The sequence below is a fragment of the Uranotaenia lowii genome, chromosome 2, assembly GCF_029784155.1.
Source record: "Uranotaenia lowii strain MFRU-FL chromosome 2, ASM2978415v1, whole genome shotgun sequence".
Taxonomy (NCBI): Eukaryota; Metazoa; Arthropoda; class Insecta; order Diptera; family Culicidae; genus Uranotaenia; species Uranotaenia lowii.
Window position 1 is genome coordinate 386,683,496 of NC_073692.1, and position 23,994 is coordinate 386,707,489.

Genomic DNA, 23,994 nt, shown 5'->3' on the forward strand with positions numbered 1-23,994 from the left:
CTGCTACAGTTTATTTATTTCGACATGGCTTTTCGATGGAAAAAGGCGATATTGGCTTAAAAGTGTAGATTTTTAAAACTATTGCTGCTGATTTTTTGTTTTGGTTTGGCCTCCCAGTGGAAAAAGACGGATTTTAGGACTGTTGCGGCTGATTGTTTCCTTCGATTTGGCTTTCCGGTGGAAAAAGACGGGTAAGCTTAGGAAGCCCAGATTTATAAAGCAGCTTCTGAAGATTGTTTGTTTTGATTAAGCCTTTCGGTCGAAAAAGACGGAATTGACTAAGGAAGCGCAGATTTTTAAGGCAGCTCCTGCTGATTGTTTGTTTTGATTTGGTCTTCCGGAGGAAATAGACATAATTGCTTAGCCAAAAGACAGATTGGCTTAGGGAGCGCAGATTTTTAAGGCTGCTGCTGCTGATTGTTAAAATAGGCATTCCGGTGGAAAAAGCCGGAATTGGCTTTAGATGTGCAGATTTTCAAGACTGTTGCTGCTGATTGTTTATTTTGACTTAGCTTCCTGGTGGAAAAAGACGGAATTGACTAAAGAAGCGCTGATTTTCAAGCAGCTTCTTCTGATTGAGTGTTTTGAGTTGGCCTTCCGGTGGAAAAAAAAAGACGGAATTAGCTTAGTACTGTTTCGGCTGATTGCTTGCTTTGATTTAGCCTTCCGGTGGAAAAAGACGGATTGGCTTAGGAAACGCAGATTTTTAAGGCTGCTGCTGCTGATTGTTTGTTTTAATTTGGCCACCCGGTGGAAAAAAGGAATGGGCTAAAGAAGCGTTAACTTTAAGGCAGCTTTTACTGATTGTTTGTTTTGATTTGACCTTCCGGTGAAAAAAGACGGGTTGGCTTAGGAAGCGCAGATTTTTAGGGCTGCTGCTGCTGATTGTTTATTTTGACATGGCCTTCCGGTGGGAATATACGAAATTGGCTTTGGAAGTGCAAATTTTTAGGACTGTTGCTGCTGATTGTTTGCTTTATTTGGGCTTCCTGTGGAAAAAGACGGAATTGGCTTAGCAAGCGCAGATTTTTAGGGACTGTTGCTGCTGATTATTTGTTATGATTTTACCTCCCGGTGAAAAAAGCCGGAATTGACTTAAGTAGCGTAGGTTTTAGGACTGTTGCGACTGATTGTTTGCTTTGATTAAGCCTTCCGATGGAAAAAGACGGATTGGCTTAGGAAGCGCAGATGTTTAAGGCTGCTGTTACAGATTGTTTATTTTGTCTTGGTCCTCCTGTGGAAAAAGACGATATTGTAAATCTAGGATATTCGGAAGTGCAGATTTTTAAGACTATTGCTGCTGATTATTTGTTTTGGTTAAGCTTCCCTGAGGGGAAAAGGCGGAATTGGCTTAGGAAGCCCAGATTTTGGGACTGTTGCGGCTGATTGTTTGCTTTGATTTAGCCTTCCGGTGGAAAAAGACGGATTAGCTTGAGAAGCGCAGATTTTTAAGGCTGCTGCTGCTGATTTTTTATTTTGATTTGGCCTTCTGGTAGAAAAGGTCGAATTGGCTTAGGAAGCGCAGATTTTAGGACTATGCGGCTGTTTGTTTGCTTTGATTTGGCCTTCCGGAAAAAACGAAATTGGCATAGGAAGTGCAGATTTTTGAGGCTGCTGCTGCCGATGGTTTATTTTGACTTGTTCTTCTGATGGAGAAAGACGGATTGGCTTTGGATGCGCAGATTTTCAAGGCAGCTTCGGCTGATTGTTTGTTTTGATTTGGCCTTCTGGTTGGGAAGGCTATTTCTAAGAATACTTCTGGTAAACAGAGACAGAGCGACATGAAAAGCATAGTTTAGGAAGGCTGTTGCTAAAAATGTTTTCGGATTGGATGAAGAATATGCAGAAAATAAAATTTTAAGATTTGAAAAGCTGAAATTTGGAAGGAAAAATATTTAAAAAATAAAATTTTGTATTAAAGATAAACAAAAGTCAGTAAATAAAAGATTCTACAGAGAATAGAGTGTGAGCGGACGACCGAGTTAAGTAAGCCAGCGCGTTGTTCCTTCGGCTGGATGCGGTCAAGTGATCCGGCGGCGATGCTACCCAAGGCCAGTTCAGTCTGCACATTTGGCGACCATGGCAGGTAATTTTTCAGAAGCTTAAAAAACGAGAAATTAGGACACAATCTAACCGACAAAAGAAAAACAAACGCGGTTAACGTTGAAATAATTGTCATCAAACGTTCAAAACCAAACAGTTTATTAACTACCCATTGCAAAAAACTGGAAAAATGAGTAATTAGATTACCCATGCCGAAACTGAAGCTAGAAATGAGCTAGAAAAAAAAAACAATAAATATGTAATGTTAAGCGAATTGTCAGGGAAGCTTTACTATGTTCACAATTTCTAGAGAGTTGATATAAAGCTTGAGTATAGAACGCGTGTTGAGAAGACAGCCTGAACATATTGACGTTAGTTTCAAGCAAGTTGAGAAGACAGCTTGAAACTGAAAGGCGAGTTGAGAGGATAGCCTGAGCGTTTTGGTAACAATTTCAAGCGAGTTGAGAGGACAGCTTGAAATTGGATGGCTAGTTGAGAGAACCGCCAGTGTATATTGACGAGAATTTATAGCGAGTTAAGAGGACAGCTTGAAACAGAAAGGCAAGTTGAGAGGACAGCCTGAATAAATCGATTAAAAGTTTCAGTGAATTAAGAAGACAACTTAAAATTGAAAGGCGAGTTGAGAGGACAGCCTGAACAAATTGATTAAAATTTTAAGCGAGGTGAGAGGACAGCTTGAAATTGAAAGGCGAGTTGAGGACAGCCTAAAAAAATCAATATTAATTTCAAGTGAGTTGAGAGGAGAGCTTGAAATTGAAAAGCGAGTGGACAGGACAGCCTGAACAAATTGATAAAAATTTCAAGCGAGTTGAGGGGACAGCTTGAATTTTAAAGGCTGATTGAGAGGATAGCTTGAACAATGCTGTGAAAATTTGGAGCGAGTTGAAAAGACAGCTTGGAATTGAAAGGCGAGTGAGAGGACAGCCTGAAGAAATCGATTGAAATTCAAAGGACAACTTGGAATTTGAAAGGCGAGTTTAGAGGACAGCCTTAAAGAATTGCTAGAAATTAAAAGGCGAGTTGAGAGGCCAGCCTGAACGTATTGATGAAAATAAATTCAAGCATGTTGAGAGGATAGCTTGAAATTGAATGGCATGTTGAAAAGACAATTTAAGTATGTCATCTCATAAGAAACTATGCGAGTTGGAAGGACAGCTTGAGATAAGAACAAGTTTTAAAACATATCGAAAGTATTTAGGGCTTTATGTGAGATGGAGATATGCAGAAACAAAACAAATTTTATAAAAATAAAATAAAATAATAGTTGTATCCGGCAACACTGAAATTAAATTTTTAAAAATCAATTTTCTATAGCAACATTAGTTATTTTGGCAACACTAGTCAGTCATTGATCTATTCCAGTGAGTGATAGACGTGTCTGAGTGAATCTCTGAGTTGAGATTCATAAGAATCGTAAAATCACGAGAATGAAGAATTGGAATTTGCATTTAAATAGATTTTATTTCCTTACTCCCTTCTCAGGTCAACATGGAATTTCCCATTTCGCAACTGCTGTTTAAAGCAGGCCATTTGTACATTTGTACAAATGCGATGAAATTCAATGAAATTTTGTCGCTGTAAACACGATTTGCATAGTGTATGGCACTGCTTGAATAAGCGCCCAAGCAGTTGGAGTAAAAAAATTTTGTACAAATCATCCTCCCAGCCGGGGTAGAGAGGGGTTTTTTTTTGTTGCTGTTGTGTTTTTTTTTGCTGTGTGTGGGCGAGCATAGATTAAACAATCGTCGTGGAATCATCGAATTTGTACAGGCCATTTGTGTAGTCTATGGCCCGCTTAATATTGTTTTTTTTCCCAAAATGTTAAAACTCGTTAATAATTACTAAACCTACGAAGTTTTCAGGGCCTGGAACATTTTCTTAAATACTCCAATGACAAATTGAAACACCCATTCAACTTCGCTACGATACTAACGATACCATAGTAAAAACGAGTCGCCCGGTTGTCCTCTGCCGTGGAATTGAAGAGCACAAATTTCTTTCACCCAAAACAGCCCCAAAGGCTATCCGGCACTTCATTCAGCAATATATATCCGATGAGTGTTCCTGACCGTACTTCGGGAGGGCTCAAGTGCCACTTTCTGGGGTTATCCGAAAATCCCAACTCCTGCCATTCAGAGGGGGTATTGGCTCCCTCGCATTAGGGGGACCCCCAAGCAACAGATAAAATCTTTGAGGAAGGGTTTTGGGTCCCCGGCCGAGATTTCCCATCTCTCTTGTGGGGCTCGCTCTTCAGGCAAAACCCACAAAATGAATATGTTAATTCCCGGCTCTATTCGGTTGGCTGCTGCCCGGTTTGGTTGCCAGCAGTGGTTTTGGCGACGCCTGGTTGGGGACATTTAGTGGTCCGCCCAAGGAGTAGAAAATCCATCACATGACGGAGATTCCGGTGCGGCACGTCGGTTGACCGTGTTTGGCCACGTGATTTAATGGGAAAGTGATAACGAGCAAAAGTTAGGGGCCCTAAAGGAGCTGTGTATGAATGAAACCATGAACCAAACCTTACTTGCTTCAGACAGAACACATCACCGGGGGATATGTTTGTCGAGAATGTTGCGAAGACAGAGAGGAATAAGTTGATTCGATCTGTGTTGTAATCGATGGGGTTTACATCGCTTATTTCAGGGAAAGTCTAGAAAATATATAAATTTAGAAGCACAAATGTCTAAAAGCCCTGATCAATAAAATGACTGTTTTTATTTTTTTATTTTCAAAGACTATTAAAAAGATAATTTTTAGATTAAAAAAATACGTAAAATACGTGTTAATTTGCAGAAAGAAATCATCAGCAATCATCGAAGAAACTTTTTCTAGTTCGAGAAATTCAAGTATTTACTTAAACCTAGAGAAGCTTCCATTATCATTCCAGAGAAAATTTATTTTTTTTCCTCACCTTTTAAATTTTATTAAGGTCTTAAAAACAAGACAAATATGACAAAAATGACAAAAATTACAAAAATGACAAAAATGACAAAAATGACAAAAATGACAAAAATGACAAAAATGACAAAAATGACAAAAATGACAAAAATGACAAAAATGACAAAAATGACAAAAATGACAAAAATGACAAAAATGACAAAAATGACAAAAATGACAAAAATGACAAAAATGACAAAAATGACAAAAATGACAAAAATGACAAAAATGACAAAAATGACAAAAATGACAAAAATGACAAAAATGACAAAAATGACAAAAATGACAAAAATGACAAAAATGACAAAAATGACAAAAATGACAAAAATGACAAAAATGACAAAAATGACAAAAATGACAAAAATGACAAAAATGACAAAAATGACAAAAATGACAAAAATGACAAAAATGACAAAAATGACAAAAATGACAAAAATGACAAAAATGACAAAAATGACAAAAATGACAAAAATGACAAAAATGACAAAAATGACAAAAATGACAAAAATGACAAAAATGACAAAAATGACAAAAATGACAAAAATGACAAAAATGACAAAAATGACAAAAATGACAAAAATGACAAAAATGACAAAAATGACAAAAATGACAAAAATGACAAAAATGACAAAAATGACAAAAATGACAAAAATGACAAAAATGACAAAAATGACAAAAATGACAAAAATGACAAAAATGACAAAAATGACAAAAATGACAAAAATGACAAAAATGACAAAAATGACAAAAATGACAAAAATGACAAAAATGACAAAAATGACAAAAATGACAAAAATGACAAAAATGACAAAAATGACAAAAATGACAAAAATGACAAAAATGACAAAAATGACAAAAATGACAAAAATGACAAAAATGACAAAAATGACAAAAATGACAAAAATGACAAAAATGACAAAAATGACAAAAATGACAAAAATGACAAAAATGACAAAAATGACAAAAATGACAAAAATGACAAAAATGACAAAAATGACAAAAATGACAAAAATGACAAAAATGACAAAAATGACAAAAATGACAAAAATGACAAAAATGACAAAAATGACAAAAATGACAAAAATGACAAAAATGACAAAAATGACAAAAATGACAAAAATGACAAAAATGACAAAAATGACAAAAATGACAAAAATGACAAAAATGACAAAAATGACAAAAATGACAAAAATGACAAAAATGACAAAAATGACAAAAATGACAAAAATGACAAAAATGACAAAAATGACAAAAATGACAAAAATGACAAAAATGACAAAAATGACAAAAATGACAAAAATGACAAAAATGACAAAAATGACAAAAATGACAAAAATGACAAAAATGACAAAAATGACAAAAATGACAAAAATGACAAAAATGACAAAAATGACAAAAATGACAAAAATGACAAAAATGACAAAAATGACAAAAATGACAAAAATGACAAAAATGACAAAAATGACAAAAATGACAAAAATGACAAAAATGACAAAAATGACAAAAATGACAAAAATGACAAAAATGACAAAAATGACAAAAATGACAAAAATGACAAAAATGACAAAAATGACAAAAATGACAAAAATGACAAAAATGACAAAAATGACAAAAATGACAAAAATGACAAAAATGACAAAAATGACAAAAATGACAAAAATGACAAAAATGACAAAAATGACAAAAATGACAAAAATGACAAAAATGACAAAAATGACAAAAATGACAAAAATGACAAAAATGACAAAAATGACAAAAATGACAAAAATGACAAAAATGACAAAAATGACAAAAATGACAAAAATGACAAAAATGACAAAAATGACAAAAATGACAAAAATGACAAAAATGACAAAAATGACAAAAATGACAAAAATGACAAAAATGACAAAAATGACAAAAATGACAAAAATGACAAAAATGACAAAAATGACAAAAATGACAAAAATGACAAAAATGACAAAAATGACAAAAATGACAAAAATGACAAAAATGACAAAAATGACAAAAATGACAAAAATGACAAAAATGACAAAAATGACAAAAATGACAAAAATGACAAAAATGACAAAAATGACAAAAATGACAAAAATGACAAAAATGACAAAAATGACAAAAATGACAAAAATGACAAAAATGACAAAAATGACAAAAATGACAAAAATGACAAAAATGACAAAAATGACAAAAATGACAAAAATGACAAAAATGACAAAAATGACAAAAATGACAAAAATGACAAAAATGACAAAAATGACAAAAATGACAAAAATGACAAAAATGACAAAAATGACAAAAATGACAAAAATGACAAAAATGACAAAAATGACAAAAATGACAAAAATGACAAAAATGACAAAAATGACAAAAATGACAAAAATGACAAAAATGACAAAAATGACAAAAATGACAAAAATGACAAAAATGACAAAAATGACAAAAATGACAAAAATGACAAAAATGACAAAAATGACAAAAATGACAAAAATGACAAAAATGACAAAAATGACAAAAATGACAAAAATGACAAAAATGACAAAAATGACAAAAATGACAAAAATGACAAAAATGACAAAAATGACAAAAATGACAAAAATGACAAAAATGACAAAAATGACAAAAATGACAAAAATGACAAAAATGACAAAAATGACAAAAATGACAAAAATGACAAAAATGACAAAAATGACAAAAATGACAAAAATGACAAAAATGACAAAAATGACAAAAATGACAAAAATGACAAAAATGACAAAAATGACAAAAATGACAAAAATGACAAAAATGACAAAAATGACAAAAATGACAAAAATGACAAAAATGACAAAAATGACAAAAATGACAAAAATGACAAAAATGACAAAAATGACAAAAATGACAAAAATGACAAAAATGACAAAAATGACAAAAATGACAAAAATGACAAAAATGACAAAAATGACAAAAATGACAAAAATGACAAAAATGACAAAAATGACAAAAATGACAAAAATGACAAAAATGACAAAAATGACAAAAATGACAAAAATGACAAAAATGACAAAAATGACAAAAATGACAAAAATGACAAAAATGACAAAAATGACAAAAATGACAAAAATGACAAAAATGACAAAAATGACAAAAATGACAAAAATGACAAAAATGACAAAAATGACAAAAATGACAAAAATGACAAAAATGACAAAAATGACAAAAATGACAAAAATGACAAAAATGACAAAAATGACAAAAATGACAAAAATGACAAAAATGACAAAAATGACAAAAATGACAAAAATGACAAAAATGACAAAAATGACAAAAATGACAAAAATGACAAAAATGACAAAAATGACAAAAATGACAAAAATGACAAAAATGACAAAAATGACAAAAATGACAAAAATGACAAAAATGACAAAAATGACAAAAATGACAAAAATGACAAAAATGACAAAAATGACAAAAATGACAAAAATGACAAAAATGACAAAAATGACAAAAATGACAAAAATGACAAAAATGACAAAAATGACAAAAATGACAAAAATGACAAAAATGACAAAAATGACAAAAATGACAAAAATGACAAAAATGACAAAAATGACAAAAATGACAAAAATGACAAAAATGACAAAAATGACAAAAATGACAAAAATGACAAAAATGACAAAAATGACAAAAATGACAAAAATGACAAAAATGACAAAAATGACAAAAATGACAAAAATGACAAAAATGACAAAAATGACAAAAATGACAAAAATGACAAAAATGACAAAAATGACAAAAATGACAAAAATGACAAAAATGACAAAAATGACAAAAATGACAAAAATGACAAAAATGACAAAAATGACAAAAATGACAAAAATGACAAAAATGACAAAAATGACAAAAATGACAAAAATGACAAAAATGACAAAAATGACAAAAATGACAAAAATGACAAAAATGACAAAAATGACAAAAATGACAAAAATGACAAAAATGACAAAAATGACAAAAATGACAAAAATGACAAAAATGACAAAAATGACAAAAATGACAAAAATGACAAAAATGACAAAAATGACAAAAATGACAAAAATGACAAAAATGACAAAAATGACAAAAATGACAAAAATGACAAAAATGACAAAAATGACAAAAATGACAAAAATGACAAAAATGACAAAAATGACAAAAATGACAAAAATGACAAAAATGACAAAAATGACAAAAATGACAAAAATGACAAAAATGACAAAAATGACAAAAATGACAAAAATGACAAAAATGACAAAAATGACAAAAATGACAAAAATGACAAAAATGACAAAAATGACAAAAATGACAAAAATGACAAAAATGACAAAAATGACAAAAATGACAAAAATGACAAAAATGACAAAAATGACAAAAATGACAAAAATGACAAAAATGACAAAAATGACAAAAATGACAAAAATGACAAAAATGACAAAAATGACAAAAATGACAAAAATGACAAAAATGACAAAAATGACAAAAATGACAAAAATGACAAAAATGACAAAAATGACAAAAATGACAAAAATGACAAAAATGACAAAAATGACAAAAATGACAAAAATGACAAAAATGACAAAAATGACAAAAATGACAAAAATGACAAAAATGACAAAAATGACAAAAATGACAAAAATGACAAAAATGACAAAAATGACAAAAATGACAAAAATGACAAAAATGACAAAAATGACAAAAATGACAAAAATGACAAAAATGACAAAAATGACAAAAATGACAAAAATGACAAAAATGACAAAAATGACAAAAATGACAAAAATGACAAAAATGACAAAGATGACAAAAATGACAAAAATGACAAAAATGACAAAAATGACAAAAATGACAAAAATGACAAAAATGACAAAAATGACAAAAATGACAAAAATGACAAAAATGACAAAAATGACAAAAATGACAAAAATGACAAAAATGACAAAAATGACAAAAATGACAAAAATGACAAAAATGACAAAAATGACAAAAATGACAAAAATTATACGAAAATTACACAAAAATTACACAAAAATTACACAAAAATTACACAAAAATTACACAAAAATTACATAAAAATTACACAAAAATTACACAAAAATTACACAAAAATTACACAAAAATTACACAAAAATTACACAAAAATTACACAAAAATAACACAAAAATTACACAAAAATTACACAAAAATTACACAAAAATTACACAAAAATTACACAAAAATTACATAAAAATTACACAAAAATTACACGAAAATTACACAAAAATTACACAAAATTTACACAAAAATTACACAAAATTTAAACAAAAATTACACAAAAATTACACAAAAATTACATAAAAATTTCACAAAAACTGCACGAAAACTACACAAAAACTGCACAAAAATTACACAAAAATTACACAAAAATTTCCCAAATATTACACAAAAATTACACAAAAATTACACAAAAATTACACAAAAATTACACTAAAATAACACTAATATTACTTTTAAATAACACTTAAATTACACAAAAAATTCACAAAAATTACTTAAAAATTACACAAAAATAACACAAAAATCATACAAAAATTACACAAAAAATACACAAAAAATACACAAAAATTACACAAAAACAACACAAAAATTACACAAAAATTACACAAAAATCACACAGAAATGACACAGAAATGACACAGAAATGACACAAAAATGACACAAAAATGACACAAAATTAACATAAAAATAAAAAAAAATAACACAAAAATTTACGAAAATTACTAAAATTATAAATATTTAGGAATATTTATCAACATTCTATAGAACATATATTTCTTAAAAATTCAAAATACAGACATATTTGTATTTAAGCCTTTTGTGAAAGAATTCTTGGTAAAATAAATTGTTTTTTTTTTTAACTTCTTGGACGTGATAAGAAAGCAGCCAGCAATATTTACATCAGCAGCCAAACGTTCTCGAGATGTGCCGTAGTACTTTTGCCGCTGATGTCAACAACGATCGTAGCCAACGAAGTTACCGGACAAGAAGCTGTTTTTTTCTCACCGGTAAGCAAAATTTACAGTATATGTTCAGCCTTAGCTCCCGATGATACTGCTCCTCTCAGTGAAATCTCATCCTTTGCAGTACACAACAAACTACGACGAATGATTGCAGCATACCAGGGTTACCAGAATCTGCTTTGTCGATACTACATTTGATTCATGATGACTTCACACAGTAATAAAATCGGAACCATTAACATGAATGGAGTATCCAACGAAACGAAATTGCAGTCCATGGCTTCGTTCATCCGCGCTGCTGAACTGGACGTTATTTTTCTCCAGGAAGTCGCTGTCACCGACCTTGAAATAAATGGGTACAACATCGTTTTCAATGTCGACGAACGCCGGCGAGGTACAGCGATTGCATTGAGAAACTACTATGTCTACCATAGAGTACAAAGAAGCCTAGATGCTCGTTTGATAAGTTTAGGTATCGGCAGCATAACTTTTATTAACTTGTATGCACCACCTGGCACACAAAATCGCGCAAATCGGGAAATTTTCTTCAATTCTACACTAGCGAATCATCTATTAGATGCACAAAACGTAGTGATAGTGGGAGGCGATTTTAATTCTGTTACCAATCGCAAAGATGCTACTGGGACAAACTCGTACTCTCCTATGCTCCGAAGGCTTATGGAATCGTCTGATCTTAAAGACACATGGGAAATACTTAAAGGAAATTATGTAGAATATTCATTCGTACGAGTCGATTCTGCTTCAAGGTTGGATCGAATATTACTACCCGCAAACATACGAAGTTCGGTCCGATGTGCTTATTTTGCTGCAACAGCCTTTTCTGACCATAAAGCATACGTAATACGAATAGCTCTCCCTCATCTTGGCACGGCACCTGGTAGAGGAGTTTGGAGAATGCATCCAAAGGTCTTAAACGATGACGAAATTATGGCAGAATTTAATACAAAGTGGAACTACTGGTGCAGACAGAAAAGACATTTCCCCAATTGGATCGAATGGTGGACGAAATTCGTTAAACAGAAAGCTAAATCATTCTTGCAATGGAAATCAGCTCTTCAACGTCGGAAGGATCAGGATACAACTGAATTGTATTATGCTATGTTGAGTAGGTCGTATGATCGTTACTATGGTGACCCACAACAACTCAGAGACATCAACCATATAAAAAGCCTTATGCTTAGACATCAGAGGGAAATTTCCTCAGCCAACAAGCAGTGGAACGAATGCTATATTGGTGGAGAGAACACCTCAATTTTTCATGTCGCCTGCCAGAAAAACAAGAAGAAAAAAACCAATATTTGTCAAATTGAAACATCAACAGGAATAGTCACGGATCAAAATAACATTCAGCAACACTTCAAGAACTTCTTCGAAGAGCTTTATAGTCCATCTCAGACCAGATGGAGTGACAACTTCGAACCTATTCTAAAAATTCCCGAAAACAACGAGATGAACCGAGAAGTGCTCCAAGAAGTTACCCAAGGCGAAATTTGGAGCGCGATAAAATCTAGTGCTTCGAAGAAATCTGCAGGAATAGATGGATTGCCAAAAGAGTTTTATGAAAAATGTTGGAACATCATTGGCCGAGAATTCACTCAAGTAATGAACGATGTCATACGAGGTTTGGCTTCGAAAGAATTTTTTGACGGAATAATTGTACTGATTAAAAAGGAAAGTGACACGAATAGCGTAAAAGACTATCGACCTATCTCGCTGTTAAATTTCGATTATAAACTGGTTGGAAGAATTTTAAAAAGACGTCTAACAGATTTGCTGCCTATGGTGCTATCGGACAAACAAAAATGCTCAAATGGAGGAAAAAATATATTCGAAGCAACATCGAAGATTTTAGACTACATCTGCCAGCTTGCTACAAATAAACAAAACTCACTTCTAATAGCCTTAGATCTGGACCATGCGTTTGATCGGGTTGATCATGCTTTCTTGGCGGCAACGATGCATAAAATGAACTTCAACGAGTCTCTTATAAACCTACTTATGTCCTTCTTTGCCAACAGCCACTCGAGGGTATTAATAAATGGACAGTTATCCAACGAATTCAGGATACAATGCTCCGTCCGTCAGGGTGACCCCCTGTCGATGTTGCTCTTCGTCATCTACATACAGCCGCTGCTCGATAAAATCAGTACAACACTCCCAGCATCAGTGCTAAACGCATACGCCGATGATATCTCAATATTTCTTGAGAACGAGAACCAACTAATGACTTTGGTTAACCTATTTCAGGAGTTTCAACAGGTTTCGGGGGCAATCTTAAACCCTCTGAAAACTGTAGCAACTGCTATTGGAAATGTTGTTCTTTCCCCAAATAGTAGTTGGTTACGAATAGAACCAAAAGTGAAAATCCTTGGAGTTTACTTCTGTGAACAATTTGAACACATCATCGAAGAAAATTGGCAAAAAACAATCCGGGGATTCCAAATTAGGCTATGGATAAGGTTGCCAGAATTTTTTCCACTTCCATCCGGGCCTAGCAATTCCGGGCATTTTTTCAAAAAAACCTGGCAAAATCCGGGCATGGATTTCAATTTTTCAAATCCAAAAACCGGGCAATAACCGGGCAAAATATAGGTGTTATTTTATATAAAAGCAAAGAAAGAATGCAAAAAAACTGAAATTAATATTTTATTAATGTAATTGCAGACTTACGAAAACTTTTTGAAACACTTAAATATTTAAAGGTTTATAAAGGTAAATCAGCGAAATTATTTGAAACAACCGTTGAAAATGTCCATACCGTTAATCGATTTTGATGAAACTTACTCAAAAACCTTGATTTTTTTTTGTTTCTTCTCGAAATTTTGCATCAAATATCCGGGCAAACCCGGATAAAACCGGGCAATCTGGCAAGCTTAGCTATGGATGAATAATGTAAGAGTATTAAATTTATGCCAAAAAATTATTCTGATTAATACCTACATCTCTTCAAAACTCTGGTATATTGCATCAACACTTCCGCTGCCAAACAAGTTTGCTGGGAAAATCACGGCGCAAATAGGGAAATTTATTTGGCATGGCAGATCCTGGAACAGGGTAGCATTCGAAACTATGGTTCTTCCAAAGGAAAGAGGAGGTCTTAACCTTCACTCACCAGTACTGAAATCAAAGTCCTTGCTGGTGAATAGGTTGCTGAGAGCTGGTTCGAATCTCCAATTCATGTGGAGTTTCTTGAAGAGAATAATGTTAGTCCACCGAATATAACTGCAATCCCAAGGAAATATTATCATATAAGGACCGTTGTACAGGAATCTGCATTTCTACCAGTTAATCTACGTCGATCGCCATGTTCATCGAGCATATATCAATTTTACCTTCAACGACTAAAGGACCCCAAAATTGTTCGAGAAAATCCACAGCGAGAGTGGAAAAGGATTTTTAAAAACATTCATTTCAATCGAATTTCGTCTCAACGAAGATCCACATGGTTTATAATCGTACACAACAAACTAGCAAACAATGATCTGCTATTTAGGAGAGGTATGAGAGCTGATCCACACTGCGATTTCTGTCCTGGGACCACGGATGATTTGGAGCATGTTCTTTTTGAATGCGGAGACACGAAATTAATATGGCAGTACCAAAGGAATCTATTTTCGACCATCGATAGGAGAACACAAAATCTACAGAAAATGGATTGGATATTTCCCGATTTTTGTAACTTCCAAAGAAACACTAAACATTTACTCATAAAACACTTTGCTTCGCTTATATATTATCTTACTGAAACAGCTAAAACAGACAGAAATGTAAATAGTTATAAATTTTACTTACAATGTGAATAAACCTAGACGATAAACATAAAAAAAAAAACCTGTACTTTCAACCGCATTTTTGCCACATCTTTCTTGACAAAAAAAAGGAAGTATTCTACATTTCCACACTAAGCCGCTCACTCGTCACAACGAACCTCCAGAATGGTTACTTTAGAGATATTTATACGTTCCCATACCCCTGTACAGCTCAAATGGGATCCACACAAACCAGCAGTTACCCCATTCATTCCGGGTGTTCTGTCCTACATTTGAATAACATCCAGCCACCAGCACGAAAAAGGCGGACGACGACAACGAAGGAAAATCCTTCAAGAATGTGTCACGGACGGATGAGAGGTTGGGATGGACAAATCGCCCAAGGCGATCGAAGCTGATAATAACCTTCGATGGTGGAGAGAAAAGAATCTGCTTGGCTCTTTCTCCGCAGCATTTGCCTCTTCATTCTTGGTTTGATTTATCGCCTTCTCTATAATATGGCAGCCAACAAACCGACGGACGACCGACGACCGCCAACAAGTCCTTAACGTCCATATTGCAAAGTCCTTGCTTGGCAGGATGCTAGGATGAAAAAAGGGGGAGCGCGGGTGGAGAGAAGGTCAATATGGATACACGTACCGTAGGACACGAGCGTCCCACAAGATGAGGTCCTTGACTGGCTGGCACAAACCACTTCGGGCAATATTAAGTATGCAAAAGTTTCCCGCTCGAGTTGTGACGTGATAAATTCCGCATTAGCCAAGATTTCCTATCGCTAATCTGTGATGGCTTGTTGATGACCCATTCATCGAGTCCGGTTGAGAGATCTTTATTTCGCTTTCGGGGGCTTCCTGGGCAACCGGCAATGATTTCCTTCGTCCGGTGGATTTTCCCTTCTTATTTTGGGATTACGGTAGCCAAGAGACGAGATGAAAAAAATAGAATAAATCTGAAGTGTAGTGTCTAAGACTTTATGCTTGCTCACTTTATCTAGTCAAGCTGAAAATTGCATTTGTTCCTTTATAATTAAGTAACATGGCAATATTTCTAACGAAGCGATCAAGAATTAATACTAAATATTAGTTCGATATAACACTAAATTATGCCATCGAACATTTTAAATTGATAAAAAGGTAGAAATTCACAAAATATCGACCTACTGACAGATTTAAAGTAACTCAACAAAGCGAACTGTTAAGCAACACTTTCAATTTACAAGCAATCATCAAACGCTCGTTAAACGTAGGGGTTGATAGGCGTAAAAGTACGGCGGCTGCAAGTTAAAAAAATGAAACTTCCCTTAAAAAGTTGTCCCCTTTTGCGTCGCAAAAAGTGTGCGTTATCGGATCGAAATTTTAATAGCAATTTGATTTAGGGGGACGTTTGTGCTCATTGACACATACAAAAACGGTTCGTATCTAGCTTCTCGTTTATTTTTTCAAGTTTGGGTTTTGTTATCCCCCCGAGTTGTTCCGGTCTGCAGGTTGTTCCGACGAAAGCTTCCCTGGGACGAATTCTGAACCGAAGTGGCTTCAATGACGGGGAGCAGGGAGATCAGTGAAACAATCGATTTTATGCCTTTGTTAATTTTATTGACGAACGAACGTCGGTAGTTGGATGTTGTAATTCTTGTCGGCCCCCTCGTCAGCTAAATTGTGAATTTTGCTCACGAAGGGCTTCCGACGTTCGTGATGACGTGGGGTAACCGAGCTTTTAATAGCTGTCACCCGTGATTTTTCGTGAAAGGGGACGACTCGCTATTGGTGAAAAGGTGTGGAAGAAAGATTCGTTATTTATGAGTTTTAACTCCGGATTTGTTGTTCTTACTGAATAAAATGAAGTTGCAAGTGGGTTATAATTTAGAGTTACCAACGGCAAGAAACGGTGTTTTTTCCAAAATATCTGAGGTTAGATTTTTTATGTTAAAAAATTAAACCATATTTGAAATGCCCATAACTGTCGTGATTTTACGATTGTTACGAATCTCAGTTCAGAGATTCACTCTGATACTAGACTGAGTCGATTTTGGGTCAGTTTTGAATTTCTCAAACCCTGGGGTTTAAAATGCTTCGTTTTGGTCCAAAACTCGTCCATGATTTTTGCAGAATTTTTAAGTAACGTAAATTTGAACTTCTAGGTTTGTATGGGAAAATTGAATATTTTGTACTGAAAAATCAACATCATTTTTGTTTCTTCTGTCGAACCGCACCGGCTTATGATTTATGAGCCAATTCATTAAATTTCTAACGGAAATTTTCTGCTGAACAACATTGTTGAAGACTGTAAGAAAAAGGCTGGCAACGCTGGCCGGCGAAAGTTGCTCGTGTTTCGGTTCGCGATTTTTTTTTTAAGTTTTCATAAATGTGGAGGTGTTTTTTTTTAAATATTGTTTGAAAAAGAATCAGATGATTTGCGCGGCGCGGCTTTTAGTGGATGTTTATTATTCTTTGTGAAAAAGTAGTGAAAAATTGATTTTCAATAATGTGCATTTTTCCGACGTTGCTGTGTGGGAGAGGGCTCATGCTACGCCCCCCAGCCAGCCCAGGAAAATGATATGGAACATCATGAGTCATCGCACGAGGGTTCGGCGGAGAATGCAGATCCAACCAAAGTCAAGATAAGTTAACTTTGTTTGCTAAACCATTAAGCCATTGATTTCATAGCTTTCTTTATGATTAATGAAGATAGCTTGAGAAATGTCCGAAAAAAAATTAATTTTCATCCGGTTTAGATGTTTGAAACCAGCTGTGAAATATTTCATTTTAGGAACCGGGTGTTTTTGAACTTGTACACAAGCTGCGCTACAAGTTGAGAAGCTCAGCAGGTAATGATGACAGAAAAATAAATAAGATGGCGCTAGTAAACTTCAATAGAAGGTTGTGATCCAGGATAAAGCCACTCTGATGCATCAAAGTGGTTCATAGTGAAAATCGTAATAATTTTTTTAAGAGTCGATATTTATGGAAAACGGAACCATTTTTAAACAACCACTATTATCTGATTTTATAATGAGATTTTATTAATTTTAGTTTGAAAAAAAAAAAGAGTTCATATTCCTATTATGTAGTATTTAAATCTCGCATACTACTGATTCAACATATGTCGATGCAAATGTGATAATTATTTCAATTGAAATTTTATTCATTCATTATTTTCATGAGACAAATACAAAAAGGATTGTGGTTGTTAATCATGCAAAGGAAATTTCATAAATGTTTTATTAATTGTTATTTTTATGCAAATATTTACTTTACATTTATAATCAACTGTTCTACAAGGCAAAGGAGAACAAAGAAAAAAACAATTCCCAAGGCAACACGCACGAAATAAAGTTTGAAAAATTTGTGTCTGCGTATAATATATTTCCAATTCAAGTTATGTTTATTGTTTAACTAATAAAGCACTTCTGCAAATTGTTTGCTTGAACAGGGATCACAGTTAGGGAAAAAGCGAGCTTGTTTTTCTAGGATGAAATGTGGAAGAAAATAATTTTCATTCAATATTTATTGAATTTTATCGAATGCCTTATAGAAATAGGAGTTTTCTTAGGAAATGTCTAGGAGCCTAGGAGGTGTGGGAGAAACATGATCGCACCATTTACCCAAATGGATCCTCATCTTTACCTTTCTTTAACTAACACAACTCCTTTCTCCCTCCAGGTTTACTGTTCTTAGTTTTTTGAACTTAAAATGAATCTATCATTTTCGATATTTTGTTTCAAATATTTTGCTTCACAATTTTTTAATACTTCAAAAATTGTTTATTTTAGATGGAAATAAATATGGCTATGATACTGATTAAGGTCGGTTACAGCTAAAGGTAAGCTTAGTGTGTCTTGAGGTAAGTTGGGTTTAAAGGTGAGATTATTCTGTTGTATAACTATTTCATTTATTGATTATATGATATAAGAACGTTCAATCAGTTGCCAGCTGGGCAGGTATCTACACGTATGCGGAATACCTGTCGAAGATTCATAGCACTGAGAATGTTATGAATTTTATACGGTTGCGAAACTGTTTGCTCGTTCTACAAATAAGACAAACACATATACGAAATTCATTCATTACATGACAGTTCACACGAAGCCATGGTGTCGGGTATGTGCTAATTTGCATTGAAGATTGGCCGAACTTATAATCTAAAGAATGCAATTTAGCGCATACGTTGGCGAAACTGCGGTGAATCCGTGCACCCATGGTGGATTATCTACATACATACATACAACAACATTGTTGAAGACTGTAACTTCGTATTTTATACAAAAAAGTTATTAGGTGTTGAGTGAGTCTTTTGGCATTGATAAATAATAAATTCAATTTACATCACTACTCAATGCCTCGTGACTACTTTTCATGCAATACTTCGCGAGGCTCCAGCAGTGATGTCAATTGAATTTATTGTTTATCAATGCGAAAAGACGTACCCCTGTTAAACAGCTTATAACTTTTTTGCCTAATTAGATACGAAGTTACGATCCCTAACGATGTTGTTCAGCAGAAAATTACCGTAAGGAAATTTTTTAATTGACATAAAAACCTTTAGCTGGCTCGGTTCCACAGAGAAAACAAAAATGATGTAGATTTTTCATTACAAAATATTCATTTTTCCCATACAAACCTAAAAGTTTAAATTTTCTCATGTCATCGTTACTTAAAATTCTACAAAAATCATGGATGAGTTTTGGACTAATACAAAGCTTTCTAGACCCCAGAGTTTGAAAAATTCAAAAATGACCCCTAATCGAAAAAAAATAAAAACTAAAAATGTAGAAAATGAAAAATCTTGTATTAAACAAAAAACGCATCTCCAGTTTTTTCTGTATCTAATATTTGTATTAAAACCAAGTTTTTTTTTTTGCTTGCCCCAATTCGAGATATAGCAGTCTAAAAATTGATAAATTTGTACACAATAATGCTCCTAGCTTCAAACGACAATATGATAGCCATGCACAGTCTTGGAGAAAAAGATGCGTTTTGTTGGGTTGAGAAAGTGTTTAGACGTCAACAGTCGTCCCGGCCCTGTGTTCGAAGAAGACGAAGTGACTGCCATTCAATTTGCAGCTTCTTTCCTCTCATTCATCGATTGAATTTCAACAACAAAGCACCGTGGATTGGCGACAACGTTTCTTCTGGGTTTCCTGCACAGGGACGCAACGTATCAGGCCTTTTGGAGTCCCCTGATCCCCTCGACTCAGTCGCGCTGATTCCAGTCATCGACATCAGTCGTCCCGGCCCTGAGTTCGAATGTGGTGAAGGGGCTCTCCAGCCTGCAATTCCAGGCAAGTACTCAGCTTTCGAATGTTCTTCTCTTCGTGATGGATTCCTCCGTTACAGTGATCGACAGTGCAGAACGAATTTTGGAGCGCTTGATGATATAAATATATATTATCAAAACGTCGGTGGCATCAATTCTTGTGTTAACGAATATTTTCTGGCCACTTCGAGTTGCTGTTACGATATCATCGCGTTCACTGAATCTTGGTTGAACGACAGAACTATTTCTAGCCAGATTTTTGGTTCTGAATAAGATGTGTTCCGTTGCGATAGGGGCCCGCGTAACAGCCGGAAGTTAACTGGAGGCGGTGTTTTACTAGCCATTAAATCTACGCTCTCAGCCGTGCTTATCAACGATCAATCCTTTGACTGCTTGGAAATTGTGTGGATCTGCATAAACTTAGCAAAAATCCGGGCTGGACAAATTCTAGCAATTTTATATGAAAACCTGACAAAACCCTGTGGGGACCGGTACTCCAGGGTTCTTACCCCAGCTTCTATTAGCGATGGATCCTCAGTTCACCCTACCCCGCGTCGACACGACGACGACGATCCTACATCTGCTCTTCTTCGCACCGACAATGGTTCTTCACCGGGACGCAACGAATTGGGCATTTTGGAGACCTCGGAGCACTTCGACTCAGTCGCGCTGATTCCGGCCAGCGTCATCAGTCGTCCCGGCCCTGAGTTCGACTGTTGTGATGAGGTTCTCCAGCCTGCATTCTCAGGCAAGTACAAACGTTGTTTTAGAACCTTCCCATTGCGTGACGAAATATTAGTTTCCAGCTGCTCAGACATGGCATGCTCTGACCTGAATCACCTGCTGCCTGCCTTCGAGTACGATCGTACTACAGCTTCCTCATGGGCTTCTTCACCGGGATGCAACGACCAAGGCACTTCGGAGACCCCTGAACCCATCGACTCAGTCGCGCTGATTCCCGCCTGCGTCATCAGTCGCCCCGGCCCTGAGTTCGATTTTGGCGACGGGGTTCTCCTGCCTGCAACAACAGGCAAGTATTTATTTTATGTTGGCCCGGCTCCTCGTGATGGACTTTCCCTTTCCAGTGCACTGCGAGCCTATCACCGTGCTACGCCCACTAGTTCTTCGGCACGCTCTTTTCCGAACCTCGAAAATGTTGCAGCTTGTACAAGGCCTTCAGCACCGGGACGCAACGTATCAGGTCTAACGGAGACCCCTTTGCCCTTCGACTCAGTCGCGCTGTTTCCTGCCAGCGTCTCCAGTCGTCCCGGCCCTGAGTTCGTCTGTGGTGCAGGGGTTCTCCAGCCTGTGGACTCAGGCAAGTATGGCACTCCCGACCGGTTTCCTACGCCTGATGGTACTCTCTTTTCCAGTGTTCAGGGATCTAGCTCCGCTTCGGAAACTTTTGACTCAATAACCTTGTACTACCAGAACGTCGGAGGTATGAACTCGTGTCTAGCGGACTATCTGCTCGCAAGCTCATGTTGCTGTTATGACATTGTCGCCTTCACGGAAACATGGCTGAACGACCGTACTCTTTCGAGCCAGATATTTGGGCCTGATTATTTAGTGTTTCGTTGCGATCGCAGTCCACGTAATAGCAAAAAGACCATCGGTGGCGGAGTGCTGATTGCCGTTAAATCAGATTTCCCAGCGTTGCTCATCGAAGACAGTTCCTGGAGTGATCTGAAACTTGTATTGATCCGTATTGATCTTGGTGACCGTAAACTTTATGCCTGCGTACTGTATCTGCCTCCTGACCGCACGAGAGATTGCCCTAGCTGAGTCTTTTTCGCGCTACTTATCTAAAGTTAGCTCTCTCTGTGCACCCGAAGATGACATTCTAGTGATTGGTGACTTCAATTTGCCCGGTTTGAAGTGGTGCTCCAACCATAGTAACTTTCTCTATCCGGATCCAGTACGCTCAACTTTTTCAACCCTATCGAACGTTATACTAGACTCCTTGAGTACAGCGACTTTGCGGCAGATTAACAGCGTGACAAACGAAAACGGTCGTATGTTGGATCTCTGCTTTGCCAGCGATGGGACTCGTGTACCGTCCGTTGTTTCGGCTCCCGCTCCGTACGTTAAATCGGTACACCATCATCCTGCTTTATTGGTTTCACTCGAATGTCACTAGACTTGCTCCTGTCGCAAAATTAGCACCCTTCTATCTTGACTTCAAGAACGCCGACTTTGACGAGATTTCTCGTACCCTGGTTTCCATCGATTGGGAATCTGAGCTCGACTTATCTAATCCCAACGCTGCGGCCGAAACCTTCTCGCACATCTTGAGTTACGTTATCGATCGTCACGTGCCAAAACATACTACTGAAAAGAATATACGGACTCCTTGGTTCACGACTGAACTACGACGACTAAAGAAGGCGAAGAGATGTGCCCTTAGAAGTTTTAACAAATCAAGATCCTCCTATACTAAGGACATTTATCGTAGACTAAATTCTGTTTACAAAAAAGTCAGCAAACGTTGTCACCAAAACTATCTAGCTCGAGTTCAGCGTGATCTCAAGTCCAGACCTAAATCGTTCTGGAAACGTGTTAAAAGTCAGCGGAACGAACCTGGTCTGCCAAACCAAATGTTTCTGGATGACAATAAGGCGAACTCTGATCGTGGAATCTGTGATCTCTTTGACGAAAAATTCTCGTCTATCTATAATACAGCATCGACATCCCCTGAACATCTGGATAGTGCAGTCAGGAATATTGCGCCACTGGGCTTCTCTATAAACAACATTGTGGTTGAGGATGCAGTCATCTCAAAAGCAGCAGCTAAGCTCAAAAATTCTTTCTCTACGGGTCCGGACGGAATACCTGCTACTTTTATCAAACGTTTCATGCCTGTTTTGCTGACTTCTGTTAAATAGGCTTATTTTCCGAGCTTCGCTTGACAGAGTCATCTTCCCCTCACTATGGAAGGAGGCTTACATGTTTCCGGTGTATAAAAAAGGTAACAGGAGAGATGTCAACAACTACCGGGGAATCTCGGCATTATGCGCAGTAGCCAAACTATTCGAATTGGTGGTCGATTTTCTTGTCCTGTAAGAATATTTTTTCCGACGATCAACACGGATTCTTTCCCAAGCGCTCCACGACAACTAACCTTCTGACGTTTACTTCTTACGTGCATGAAAGTTTTGCTGCGAAGTCTCAAACCGACGCTATTTACACCGATTTGTCTGCGGCATTCGACAAAGTCAACCACGATATTGCCATTGGAAAGCTCGAACGCCTGGGTTTCTGTGGAACTCTTCTTGACTGGTTCCGGAGCTACCTATCAGGACGTAAATTAACAGTTCACACGGAGGACTCTTTCTCCAGACAATTCTCTGCTTCTTCTGGTGTGCCTCAGGGAAGCCATTTAGGGCCGATTATCTTCTTAATCTACTTCAACGATGCGCTCTCACTCCTCGACGGCCCAAAGCTATGTTATGCTGATGACCTAAAACTATTTTACAACATCAACGGCCAGAACGATATTGATTTCCTACAAAATCAATTTAACCTCTTCGCACACTGGTGTGATATAAACTGCCTGCCTTTGAATCGCAGTAAATGTGCAGTCATCAGCTTTTCAAGAAAGCGGCAGCCTTTTCCTGCTGAGTACTTCCTCGGAGATGAGCCAATCGCACGCGTAAAACACATATGATCTGGGTGTAATTCTAGACCGGAAGCTGGAATACAGGACACACACAAACTACGTTGTCGACAAAGCCTCGAGAAGTCTTGGATTCTTATTTCGAGTGTCCAAGGACTTCAAGGATGTGTATTAGACTAGTTCACTTTTCGGCTTTTTTCGCTGATCACAACGCCACTTACAGGGTTTGATCCTCATTCATTTTCAAGAACTCTGGCCGAATTTGAGCTCATTTAAGTAAGTTTCCAGCGTGCGCTAGTTTTATTGAAAAAAGTCCATTTTTCTG

General features: G+C 35.8%; 2 protein-coding genes across 3 annotated transcripts in view; both read left to right on the plus strand.

Moving 5' to 3' along the window:
* The window catches only part of LOC129744601 (gamma-aminobutyric acid receptor alpha-like), a 214,538-nt gene that overhangs the window by 11,686 nt on the left and 178,858 nt on the right, over window positions 1-23,994 (plus strand). Inside the window, exon 2 of one of the 2 annotated variants that reach the window (XM_055737216.1) lies at window positions 10,926-11,054. The exons of the other annotated variant lie outside the window; for it this stretch is intronic. The gene's annotated coding sequence lies outside the window, so the exon portion shown is untranslated. The remainder of the gene's footprint in view (window positions 1-10,925; window positions 11,055-23,994) is intronic. 2 annotated transcript variants of the gene reach the window in all.
* Window positions 22,096-22,938, plus strand: LOC129743249 (uncharacterized). Its single transcript, XM_055735226.1, has one exon. The coding sequence runs from the start codon at window positions 22,096-22,098 to the stop codon at window positions 22,936-22,938; it is 843 nt and encodes a 280-aa protein (XP_055591201.1).

What these genes read in the sequence shown, in the direction of transcription:
- LOC129743249 (XM_055735226.1), top strand. Translation starts at nt 22,096, where the DNA reads ATGGGACTCGTGTACCGTCCGTTGTTTCGGCTCCCGCTCCGTACGTTA.